At 49.6% G+C, this 12,253-nt stretch overlaps 2 protein-coding genes and 1 pseudogene across 2 annotated transcripts; 1 reads left to right on the top strand and 2 right to left on the bottom strand.

Moving 5' to 3' along the window:
- Window positions 1-4,660: 4,660 nt before the first annotated feature.
- On the bottom strand, window positions 4,661-6,978 carry SAPIO_CDS7912 (uncharacterized protein; the record flags this gene model as incomplete). The annotated part of the gene is made up of 3 exons (XM_016789679.1): window positions 4,661-5,774; window positions 5,836-6,837; window positions 6,896-6,978. 3 exons carry the CDS (start codon window positions 6,976-6,978, stop codon window positions 4,661-4,663), a joined length of 2,199 nt encoding a protein of 732 aa, XP_016640710.1.
- A 757-nt stretch (window positions 6,979-7,735) lies between these two features.
- SAPIO_CDS7913 (uncharacterized protein) lies at window positions 7,736-9,270 on the bottom strand (the record flags this gene model as incomplete). Its single annotated transcript, XM_016789680.1, has 4 exons — window positions 7,736-8,045; window positions 8,123-8,303; window positions 8,511-9,014; window positions 9,123-9,270. 4 exons carry the CDS (start codon window positions 9,268-9,270, stop codon window positions 7,736-7,738), a joined length of 1,143 nt encoding a protein of 380 aa, XP_016640711.1.
- A 1,131-nt stretch (window positions 9,271-10,401) lies between these two features.
- SAPIO_CDS7914 lies at window positions 10,402-11,907 on the top strand (annotated as a pseudogene; the record flags this gene model as incomplete).
- Window positions 11,908-12,253: the final 346 nt, after the last annotated feature.

Below are 12,253 nucleotides of genomic sequence, written 5' to 3' on the forward strand. Positions count from 1 at the left end.
GACTTACCCGCTAAATTTAACTTACCCGCCAAATTTATAGAATACCGAATGAATAATCTTGACCTCATACCTATATTAAAACAGATCCCTCCCTTAAAGGCGATCATACAGAACCCAAATGAAACTAATATCCCCGTTCATTAATTATTATACCTTAGCAAAATTCCCCATCGCTAGAACCGCTTCTCCCTAATCTCCTTCTTATACCCTATACATAGCAGGCGGCTGCTCAAGTCCTCCGTCCCCCGTAGAATACTCTTGTCTGCTACCATACGCAACACCCTTCGCGTGCCCGGAGTTGAAAGGTATCATCCGCCATTTCTTCGTTTTTCCGGTTTGGCCTAGCATGGCTTCTTATTCTTGAAATTTTCTCAGGTGAGGATGTTTTGGTATGATGTTTCCGTCCTTCGACCATCGGCATCACTTAAGTTCGTGAGCGCTAAGGCGATTCCGCTAGTCCTCCACACTCTCGATGGTGGTATCGGTGTTAAACACCAGCTCAAAATCGTCAGGACAGAAAGTGAACCTTTGCTCAACCAGCGATACATTACAAGGACTGGAGATATAGTAAGTCGATCCCTCTTGCAAGAGGTCGTGGAACTCGCTGCATCGTTGACCAGAGTAGGTCGCCCTAATCTCACCAGTGTCATCACGTAGGTTGACGTTGAACCCTTTTTGGACATCTCTGGAATTTCCCATCGGCTTGCTTATATTCGACTTTGATGTTACTTGCACTTTTATTGTCCACTCCCTAGAGAAAGGTGAGAGGGCTTCGACGGGATAGATGAGAGAACCGGCGCGCACTTGGGGCCGGGGGATTGGTGGCTTTTTGGGCTCATTTAACTCTTCCGTCTCGGTGTGATGGTCAGGGTTCTCGGGCTCTGCTACCGGGGGCGGGGCAGCGATAGGTTGTCCGATCTTCTCAGGAACACCAAGGGAATGCAACACCTCAAGGTCGCGGACGACCAGAACACTGCGAAGAGACGTAAGCTTGCGGTTTTCTCCCCTCACGGCATGGGATGACACGTACCCTCTATTGTGTAAAACCGCGAGATGGTATTGTGTAAGGCGGCAGACGCATCCGACGACAATTTGGCCTTGGCGAGCAATTTCCACTGAACTAGCACGAGGCGGGAGTAGGCACTGGATCCAATGCTGTCCGTCACTCAAGGCCGCACGATAAACTTCATACCCGCTATCCGTGGGGATAAGTCTGAATGCTAAACATTGCACGATTGGGGCTTGGAAAGCTACAGCAGCATCCTGACGCCTCTGGACAGTAGCACTTGGGGGTGGTGGCGTTATAAACTCATGTCTCATTCTCGCCTTAGGGTCGGAATGTTTAACCTACTCGATGAATCCGGCTGACAGCAAAGAATCCGTGGCAGCCATCACTGGAAAACGCATGTGCTGCTGAAAGTCCGCTTCTGGGTTGTGGTGACTTATTTGTCGTCGACTGTCTTCCGGTGGCACGCACCGATCGAGCTCGCTGTCGTGGTTTCAATCCTTTAAGAAGCGTTCACCGCCAGAATTTGAGGGGCGGTGTAAATGATGACCCGAAGAACCCTCCTTAAACAACACTGCGTGGGGAATCTCTGTCTCCTCGACAGGGGCCATATTGCAGGTAATACGTATACTCCTTTTCCACTGCGACCCTCGCCGACCGTATAAAATGAGTCGAACGGAGTAAGTCAGATATGCTTCGTAACCCTCCTTTATTAACCCCACATTTTAACATTCGAAAAGCAAAAGATACCACTCAGCGGCATATCAAATTCACCGTGGGCGAAATGGAGGCACCTTGCGTCAGGTTAACGAGCCTCCCGCAAGAGGTGTTTACACAGATGACAGAAAGTCTTAGTCGGCAAGAAATACTTAAGTTGATGCTAGTTTGCAAAGATGCCTATATCATGACCGAGTCAGCGCTCTACCGTTCGGTTTCCATCAAAGACAAAACTACCCTCACGAAGCTCTCGCGAGTACTGGCCTCCAAACCATATCTGTGCCGGGCAGTCCGACAATATCGCGTGACCGGAGAGGCTCCTTGGTGGTGCCTCGATATGCTGGACAGCTTTCCGTGTTTAGAATGTTTCGTCTTCCGGCCATTATTTTCAGCGACTGCACCACCCGAATATACAACACATATGATGAAGAAGATTGCGGCCGGCGAATGGATTCCGCCGACTCTTAAACGTTGTAGGTCTTGTACTTCCGAAACTCCCTAACGGCTTCCTCCTGCTTGCCGTGCTGCGCCGCCCCGACATCGAAGCTGACGTGGAAGTAGGCTCGATCCGGGTATCTTATTCTAAGGTTGACGACGTCTCTATGGATATCAGACGACGTATTCTCTGCAATCTCCTATCGACTCCCTCCTTGGAAATTGTCAAAGCCTTTTATTCCCAGCACTACCCCGGCACTCAAGAACCAATTGTCCAAGTTGGACTCCAGCCTCCTCGCGTGCTTACAGCCAGCCAAGCTACAAGGCTCAAAGAGCTGTACCTACGCTGGGACGGTTTATCGTTGCCTGTGCTCTCAACTGTACTTGGTCCACTCCGAAAACTCGAAATCTTGTATTTAGAGTTCAGCCTGAGCTATTCAATGTCTGCTCCGGAGGTAGCCATGTCTCTGGACTCCGCACTCCAGCCCGTCGCGGAAACTCTGCGGGAACTCACCATCCTGCCAGTGGACGAATACGAAGAAGGCTCGGATGCGCCATCTTGTATGGAAGATCTGGGATGTCGATGGGGTCCTAATGGCTTAAGGGGGTTCAGGAATCTGGAGATCCTACGCCTTCCCGGGACCTCTTTCGAGAATTCTGGCGTAGATTCATTGGAGTTGCCCAAATCTCTAGTCACGCTCTGTTTAAGCGATGCATATCTGGTTCGCCTGGGCACAAGCAACTCCGGCCACGCCGTATACAGCGATGAGCTCCGGGATGCTCGGGCATTGACACTTGACTGGATGACGATGGGTCGTATGCACTATCTGTGCAGAGCCCTTCACCAACTGCCTCGTTTTCAAAATCTTCGGGTGAACCTAGATGACGAATTGGATCCGGAAGAGTTACGGAAAGATTCTCAGCCTGTTTATGTCGAAAAGGAAGTAGAGTTACTCGTCAGGGTTGGCGTTAAAATCGTTGTCGGTAATTATAGGAGCAATAGCGTAGCGTTAGAGGTGCGTCTTGATCCAAAAGGTCGGCAATAACGGTAGAGGCGCATCACATTACGTAGGTTGAAGAAGAAACCCTCAGATCCCCCGGCGGTCTGCCGCTTTCTCTCTCCACGTTGCCCAAGTTGGCTCGTCACTTCGGTCTTTACCTTTATACTGGGTACCTGCAACCCGGGCGCAATGCTACGCTAGGCTTCCGATATTTCCTTCCCAGTAGTCTGGTCCTGGTGCCAATTACTCTCCCGGACCGGGAGACCGTATTCTAATATTTGATTCTATAAATGCCCTATTAATCTGTCTGGACTCTGGAGTTTTACGATCCTAACACTAGCCCATTGACTGGTATCAGGTGGATACAACTGGTAAAAGATCGTAGGGTTATCTGCTTAGAAGTAAGCAACACAGTTAAGTAGTATCTATAAGATATTAGTAAGAAGTGTATATTCAAGTGTAGGGGTGTAGACTTGGATTAACTACTGGAGAGTCTTGGAAGATAAACTAGATATATGGTGGAACCTGTAGTTTATATAGACATTTCCCTTCCAAGCTCTCCCTAAGCCAGTCGTGCTCCCAGCTGACCGGTCGGTTGGTTGTAAACATGACCGTCCTATTGAACCTTTGCTTGGCCGATCATTCGGACTTAGTCCTGTCCGACTTCTCTTGTCATGTGATCTCTTTTCTCCTGTGCTACACTGCTTCCGCATGACCTGGTCGTGGCTATGTCGTGACACTGTATCGACATCGCTCTTCACGTTTTGGCATCCATGTCGCCGGGTTCTGCCATCAGCGCGTATGAGAATCTGACGAAAGAGTGTCTTCAACGCCTGGATGGACTTTTCGTTGAGCAAGACAGTGCTGAGCTAATATATTTCGACTTTGGTGATGGCAGAGGACGGTGCCTTGTGCCGGGTGACTATGCCAGACCTCTTCACTTTATGGAGATCGACTGGGTCACCGAATATTAGAACCTTTGTCCACGACTCTAGAGAGACGCCTTCTCATCCGTCGACCTCGACTCTTTACCACGCGGTCCTACTGTCGAAGAGAGGCGCCAGCCCGACCATACCGCAATCGTCGTTACATCACGAGACGGAACCGTAAAGCGGGCAGTTCTCCACTCGGTAAATAAGTATACGTTTATGCATGTAGCATCAGTGGAGGCAGCGAGTAGAGCCATGAGCGGAGAGGCGAAATGAGGCTTCCAGACCCCAGCGGAGATTTTCGGTAATAATTTTGTAGAAACGGTCGTGGGTTCAGGGATAGAAGAGAGCTGAAATAGTCCCTCATAAACCTTCTCACGGAACCATCTTCCCAGATACCACCATTCCAGTACCCTGAGTGGACCTAAGCCCCCCACCCGAGTGGGTTATCATCAGTGCCAGTGGGGTTATCAGGCAAGCTATCCCCTTCAATGTTCTATTAAGAGGGCTCCGCAGCTAAACTAGGAGGTAGACAGAAATCCGTATGACATTAAATATCGAGAGCAACGTGTTCAGATTTCCGACGCCGAAAACATGGCTGTAAACTCTGGAATATAGTAGCCATTTATATATGCATTAAGGGGGTCCCATGACTCAAAACTTGCTTGCTCCTGTTGGGCTATGAATCCCAAATCCCCTCTAGCCTCGGATTCATCGACATTGATGTTAGTGTTGCGCACAGCGATGTCCGAGTCTCTGAAAGACAGGGGACTTAGCCAAGCAGGCTGCGTTGGCGGTGGGTCCACGGATGACGATGGCATTATGTAGCTGCGACTTGACGAGATGAGACCCTCAATTGCACGGACTTCTTGGACGGTTAGCGGCGTCATGTCGCTCTTATCGCTATCGGTTCCTCCACTGCCACCGTCGTTGCAATTAATACTCTGGTCATCCTGTTCTTCTTTTGATAAAATATCTGTCTGAGCTGCCTCGGAGGTCTCGTCGAAGTGGTCCAAGAAGGAGCCGCTTGATGGCAGGTATTGAGGGTTACGCCTCCGATATTTGCCGCCGTTAGACTGCGGCGCACGCTTCTTCCCGAACGCAATGACAAGAGATTGGGTGTCCGCTAGGAGTTTCCCATCGAATACATTTCCTCGGCGGAGCTGATTGCGCGATATGACGTTTATCGCGCGGGCAAGACGGGGTTTAAGGTTAGGCAAGGCGTCAGGCCCGTCCGGGGGAAGGAGATGGTGTAAATGGTGCAAAATACAGACCATCTGATGCGCAGCAACGGCGGGGAAAGTACTACCAAGGGAGCCGGAGTAGTTTAGGCAGTCAAGCTCCGCTAGAAAGTTACAGGCCCGGATAGCGTTGGAGAGACAGGCACGCTGACAAGCGTCTACGAGGTCGGGAGGGGTATTGTCGAGGATATCTTTGCCGACAGATTCGCGGATTCCCGGTATGAAAAGACGATGCAAATCGCAATTACATTGGAACCACTGAATATGGAGGGTAATGTAACCGCCGGCGTCGGTTGAGTGCGTCTTAAGGAGGAGTCGCTTTGTGCTCAGCCTGAAATCTGTTGGGAGACTAGACTCGAACTCGAACAACTCGTTTTGTAGCATTTCTAATTCGTGCTTCCTCATCGCCGGGTTCGCACATTCTCGTATGATGCTCTTTGTAGTCCTGTAGAACTCGACGTGAGAGAGATTAGTATACGCGGTCGCGTCGATGCCAAGATCCATACCTGAGAATCCGATCACGAATGTCGAGAAGCAGAATATAATAGCTAACAATATCCATGCTAGCACTGTCAACAAGGGAAGTTGGAGACTCCAATTTCGGAGTGACAGAGGCTATTCCACGTTGGAAGCCATAGTCACTGCATGGTAAGCGAATGTGTATCGCCTCTTTCGGACACACGGTTAAATCTACGTTGCCGCCGGAGAAAATTCGATCCATAAGCCAAACTGCCCATACAGTACGGCGCCGAGATTCCTGCACAATAGGCTCCGGATTGGGGAGCTCATAGTTGAGTCGCATGGTGAAAGCTAGCCGCGAGGCTACTGGGAGTAGGTTCCACGCATCGCTCCTATCACCGTGTCTGAAGCGGTATTGAACGACGAGGATGAGTGCTTGGAGTTGAGCGAGGGAGATTCGACTTATCCGAGCTAATAATCGCTGCTGGACCTCGCTCATCCAGTCATGTGCTGAAGATGGTTCCTCTCCAGATAGATTGGAGGGAGATTCATCACACAGGAGAAGGAATCCTATGCCGGAGATAGCCTGGGCTAAGACGGGGTCGAGCTTACCCTGACTCCAGTCAGCAAGCACCGACGGTCTGTGTAGAAAGATGCATGATAGGGGGGTCGCATAGTCGAAATAGGCTTCGATATATCGCCGGACAACTGCCGGATCGAGCTTCATGACAGATGTCGCATCGCCAGGTGTAGTCTTCCCACAGGCCGAGTCGGCATTCAAAACTTGACGGTCAGGTATCGGACTGGCCCCTGGACGATCATGTCCTGGCGCACGGCTCGATGCCGCTTGAGTGCGGGCATTGTCGCAGGACAAGCCACGAATGCGGCACCGAGCACAAGGAGAGTTACCGGAGCACCTAGTTTTTGTAGCTCTGCAGTGCTCGCAGGCCCGCCGGATACGTCGGCGCTTTGTGCCCGCCTCGGTGAGAGTAGGATCGAAGGAGGAAGTGTTATCAGGGCTAGCAAACGTGACGTCCGCGCCGGCGGTTCTGGAAAACGAGCAGACAAGATCAAGTCGTGTGCACGCTCCACAGGTCGGATCTACACGATCGCATTTGACTTTGCGGGCTCTGCATTGTCGGCATGTTGGACGGTTCGGAACTCGGGGCTCGGGAGAGGATACCAGACATGGTGGGGAAGGAAGGCAGTCTACGTTGTTCCAGGGGGTGGGACATGCGTCCCCTTCGGCTGCAGGTGTGTTGCGGGCATCATGGATATTTAGTGACGGTGTTTGTTCCATTGAAATGCAGAAAACTTGACGAGAAAAGCGGGTGGAGGGTAATGTGTGCCGCCTGAAACTCGATTGATTTTTTACGGATATCGCTCCTTTTTGAAATTGGGCGCAAAGGTCAGCTTGAAAACTGGTGTGCGGGACCGGATATCGTCCGATGGTCCGGCACTAACCAATTTGGCTCTGGGCGTCGTCAGTGGCGAGTGTTTTCATTGACCAAAAACTCATTTACTCTTGTATCGGAATGAAGAATCCAGGAATTCCACCATTTCTAACCCCCATTTTCAGAGGTATTTCCACTGCACTGGAGTTAGGGTTGAACAAAGGCTCGCTGCTAAATATAGTGTAAATGCTAATAGGCCTGGCCCTCGGCTTCCTTCTGTTTCACCCTGTGAGCCTTACAATATAATACGAATTATACGAATCCTACCACTTTGGGGCGCGAGGTATGGCGCCCTGGCTACAACGGTCTGTTTATGTAGAATGTAGCAAGGGGAAAGCTTGAAATGAAATAGGTAGGGTCGTATTCGTATTACGTCGAACACTGTCAATCGCGCACGTTGTTCGAGGCTAGCCTGGCCCTGGGCATCGACCACTTTCATCTTTTCTTTACCTTAGCCCATGATCGTGGTATCGATTGCCCCAAACATTACCAATTATACAGTCTCCTTGTTCTGAACCACATTCTCCCGCTCTTCCACTACTTCGATGCTCTCTTTGGCTTGCTTTATTCCACGATTGTGTTGATGCTCAAGCGCACCCGCCCTGCCAAAGTTCCTCAGAGCGACGCCATTGTGGAAGAGAGCGTCAACCTCCTCCAGAGTCTTACCCTTGCATTCCGGCACGAAGAAAAAAGTGAAGAGGAGGGCTAGGAAACAAAAACTCCCGAATATGAAGCCGACTTTGCTATCTAGGCCCGCATAGTCGGAAAAAACGAGGTAGGGAATAGAGAAGTTGACGGCGAAGCTACCAGCTGTCAGTACAAATATTCAATCCGGTCGTCTTTTGATACAAGACATGAAGGGGAAGCGAGGTATGCCTACTTCATCAACACGTTGACGCCAAAGCCAATTCGAGAGGTATGATCGCGAAGGCGAAGGGCGGGGATTTCGGTTGCAAGAACATAGGGGAGTGGGCCCCACCCGGCCCCAAAACCAAAGACGAAAAGAGCCATCACCGCAACGATAGCTGTCTTTCGCTCGACGGGGACAGGCGTCGCTACTCCTAGGCCCGCCATTGTAAATAGCACCGCCATCATAATACCCGAAGATATCATCAAGAACGTTCTACATCACCAAGTTAGAAGGACGAGAGACGAAGGCGGAAGCGGAGGGGAGAGAGCTTTGCGCCAAGGAAAGCAGGGAAAAGTATACCGTCTGCCGAATTTATCTGTGAGTAGAAGCATAAAAATCATAGTTGCCATGCCAATACCGGAAGTTATCAGGCTGAACTTGAACGGGTTGACGGTGCCCAAGCTTTTAACATAGATGCTGCCGTACTGGGAGGAGAATGCCTGACCGGTTACCTGCTGAAAGAAATTAACGCCCACAACAATCGCTGTCCGTTTCAAGTTAAGTCCCTGAAACAGCTCGATGAACTTCCCCTTCTCGACCTCCTTCTCAAGGCCGCGGCGGAGATCTTGGAACTCGGCATCAATCTCCTCATCCGTGAAGACGCCGGCGCGGATGCGCTGAAGTGATTTCCGAGCATCCTCGATCCGATTCATTCGGAGCAGCCATCGAGGAGACTCAGGCACAAAGAAGATAAGCGCAATAATAATACTCGGGATAATATAAAAGAGGCCAACGGGGATCCTCCATGCACGATCATCCGGGAGTGTACTTGTGCGAAGGCATATCGAGTTGATGACGAAGCCACCGAGCATAAGTGAGAATTGATATGAGCCCACAATGAAACCTCGCGCCTGTGCTGGCACTATACCGTAGGCAATATCAGTAAAATGCTGCTGTTTGAGGGAAAAAAAAAAGGTCCTGAATGTGTACTAGTTTTTGCTTGTAGGGCAGAATATCTGCTAACACTAACCGATTTCAGATTGATATATAGGAATGACAGCGAGCTCAACACCGACATAGAGATAGTTGAGAACGCGTGCCGCCATGATCTGTTCTCTCGTCTTGGATGTAACCGCGATGGTTGCCGTGACGATCGCGTAACAGCTCATGCCGAACATGGCCCACCGTCGCCCAAATCGAGAGGATACAAAGGTTCCGATGAAGACGCCTTATTAACAGTCCATCATTAGAAAGCAATGTAAAGGCAAAGGGGTGTATGACAGGCCATAAAGTGATGGCAAGTACAACGTTAAAAGGGAGTCTCACCAGAAGCAAATCCGATATAGTTAAGACTGTTAAACAACGAAAGCCAAGACGATGGGAGCCCGTATTTTCCTGTAGTTTCGTCCAAGACGCCAAACCGCCTGATAAAAGGGTCCATAGCCTGGGTTGTCGCAAATGCTTGGTTATCAAGCCATAGTTGAAAGTTGAGACAGCGATGACTATGACTGAGAGTGCCAGAGTTCGGTTGAAGTACCGAAACTTCCCAAAAAGCGCTTCGCGAATCGTCATGATTGCAGTGCTCTTTTTTCACTAGATAGATCCTAAAACGCAGCAGTTGAAGGGGGCCTGAGTCCAGGGTTAGAGAAGTTATCCATCTGGCAGCGTTGCAAATGAGAGCGGAGGCCGGGCATATAAATATATCAACTCTCGAACAAGAAAAAAACCAGGCAGAAGGTTAGACTTGACAGTTCGGTGGCCGTCTCGCGGATTCCAGTCACCGATGGTAGTAGTGCAATTTTCGACAGCGTCGATTACCCCACACTATCCCCGGATCACATCACTCCATTGCGTGGGGCCCCGCAATTTCGGCAAAGCCGAAAAGCTTCCTCATCGGACGAGATCCGAAGTGAAGAACACGGGGAAATTGAGGTGCTATCGGACGATATCCGGCAATCCTCACTCAGCACAGATTCGTAGCCACCCCCAGAGAATTCCATCGGGGTCATAAAAGGTTATAAAGCCAGAAGACACTAATCGAGATAGGTCGTTGAATGTCAGGGCAGGGAAAACCCGTCGACTTTCAGTCCACTACAACATCCCTCAAAGCAGATCCTAAAGTTTCCAGCCGACCGTCTCCGTCTTTCGTCCTATTCTTTTCCTCCTATTATTATCCAACCTTCCCTTAAGTGTCCTTCCGAGCTTTCAGCACCATGTCAACAGCTTTCAAGCATTCAATTCCGCAAAAACCGTTCCCTCTCAATATAAACTCTAGAAATGGCGGGAAACAGCCCAATTTCGTCATATTCATGCCTGACCAGCTCCGGTACGATTCTCTAGGATGCACGGCACCCCCTGGTATCGAGTCTCCCATACGGACGCCGAATATCGATGCTTTCCGCAAGCGTGGCACTCTCTTCGCGAATTGCTTTACCCAGGCGTCTGTCTGTTCCCAGTCACGCTGCAGCATGTTTACCGGCACATATCCACACATCTCTGGTCACCGCAGCCTCGAGAATCTAATCAAACCGTGGGAGCCGAATCTGTTCCGCAGTCTGAAGGAGAACGGCTATCACGTTGCATATCTCGCACCCCGAGGCGACACCTTCGCGCCCTCCGTGACCGAGCTAAGCGTGACCGAGTATGGCTTCCTCGAAACTCCACAGCTCGTCCCGGAATTTGTCAAAAAGCCAGATTCAGATCCCGCAAACCCCGCAAACGGCGATGATGTCTGGGGCCGTTTATTCTATCGAGGCCTTCGAAACGGCAAAGAAGTTGTGGATTATGACGAGGCTGTTGTCCGCTCTGCCATTCAGTGGCTGGAATGCCCACCGGATGATAAACCGTGGGTCCTCTTCATGCCGCTCGTCTTTCCCCACTGTCCCTTCCAGGTCGAGGAACCATATTTCTCCATGTACGACCGGTCCCGAATGCCTGGCCCTCTCAAGCCGGAAAGTAAGACCGGGTATGAGCCGCGGTATATGGCTGAGATTCGCAGAAGATATGGCACAGACCGGGCTACTGACGACGTCTGGCGTGAGATTAAGGCCACCTATTACGGCATGATCTCCCGCCTAGATGATCAGTTTGGCCGTATCATCAAGCGAGTCGACGAGTTAGGCCTATGGAAAGATACTATCTCTATGTTTTTTACCGATCATGGCGAGTATCTAGGTGACCATGGCCTCATTGAGAAGTGGCCATCAGGCCTCTCGGACGTTCTTGTACACGAGCCACTTATTATCGGAGGCGGTGGATTAGCCGAGGGTAAGACGGTTACTGCCATGGCTGAGATGGTAGACCTGATTCCTACTATCTTTGAGTTCTCAGGGATTGCCCAAGATTTCCCGCACTGCGGCAAGTCATGGGTGCCATTACTTTGCGGCGACGCAGTAGAGCACAAGCGCTACGCCTTTTCTGAAGGTGGCTTCCTAGCCTCGGAGGAGCCACTGTTAGAACAGTCACCGTACCCGTACGATATTAAAGCTAGCTTACAGCATGAGGACACTACATTAGTGGGTAAGGCAATCTCTATGCGAGATGAGAAGTGGACGTACGTCTACCGGCTATATGAACCAGCTGAGCTGTATGATCGAGTGGCAGACCCAGCCGAGCAGCATAACTTGGCGGCTGATCCGTCTATGAAGGAACTAATTGGTGAGATGGAAAAGGCGGTACTAAAGTGGCTCGTGGAGACTTCTGATTTCCTGCCTTTTGAGAAAGATCCACGATGGCCAACTGTTGAGCTGAAGACGCCCCGTGAACAGATGGACGAGAGATGTGCAAAGGGAAGAAGTCGGGAGAGGAAGGATTAGCGAATTATCTAGATACCTAACGAGGCCTATCTCTTATTTACCGGCGCGTCTATAAATATAGATAATATAGATAGATAGCTATATAAATAAAGTACTATTAAGACGGAGTAGTGCAGCCTACCCGAAATATTATAAAAAATAAGAAAAGAAAAAGGAAGTAGTTAAATAGTTAAAAATAGTTTTTATAAAAAGCTATTATAATTTTTTTATAAAAATAAAAATAAGATATTAAAAATAATTAATTAATAAAAATAAAATTATATTATAATTATTAAAAGCTTTTTAATAAAAAGAAGTTAAAAATTATAAAAATATATTAAAAAGAAATAACTATTTAGATATTAAA

The sequence above is a fragment of the Scedosporium apiospermum genome, assembly GCF_000732125.1.
Source record: "Scedosporium apiospermum strain IHEM 14462 chromosome Unknown SEQ_SAPIO_0112, whole genome shotgun sequence".
Lineage (NCBI taxonomy): Eukaryota > Fungi > Ascomycota > Sordariomycetes > Microascales > Microascaceae > Scedosporium > Scedosporium apiospermum.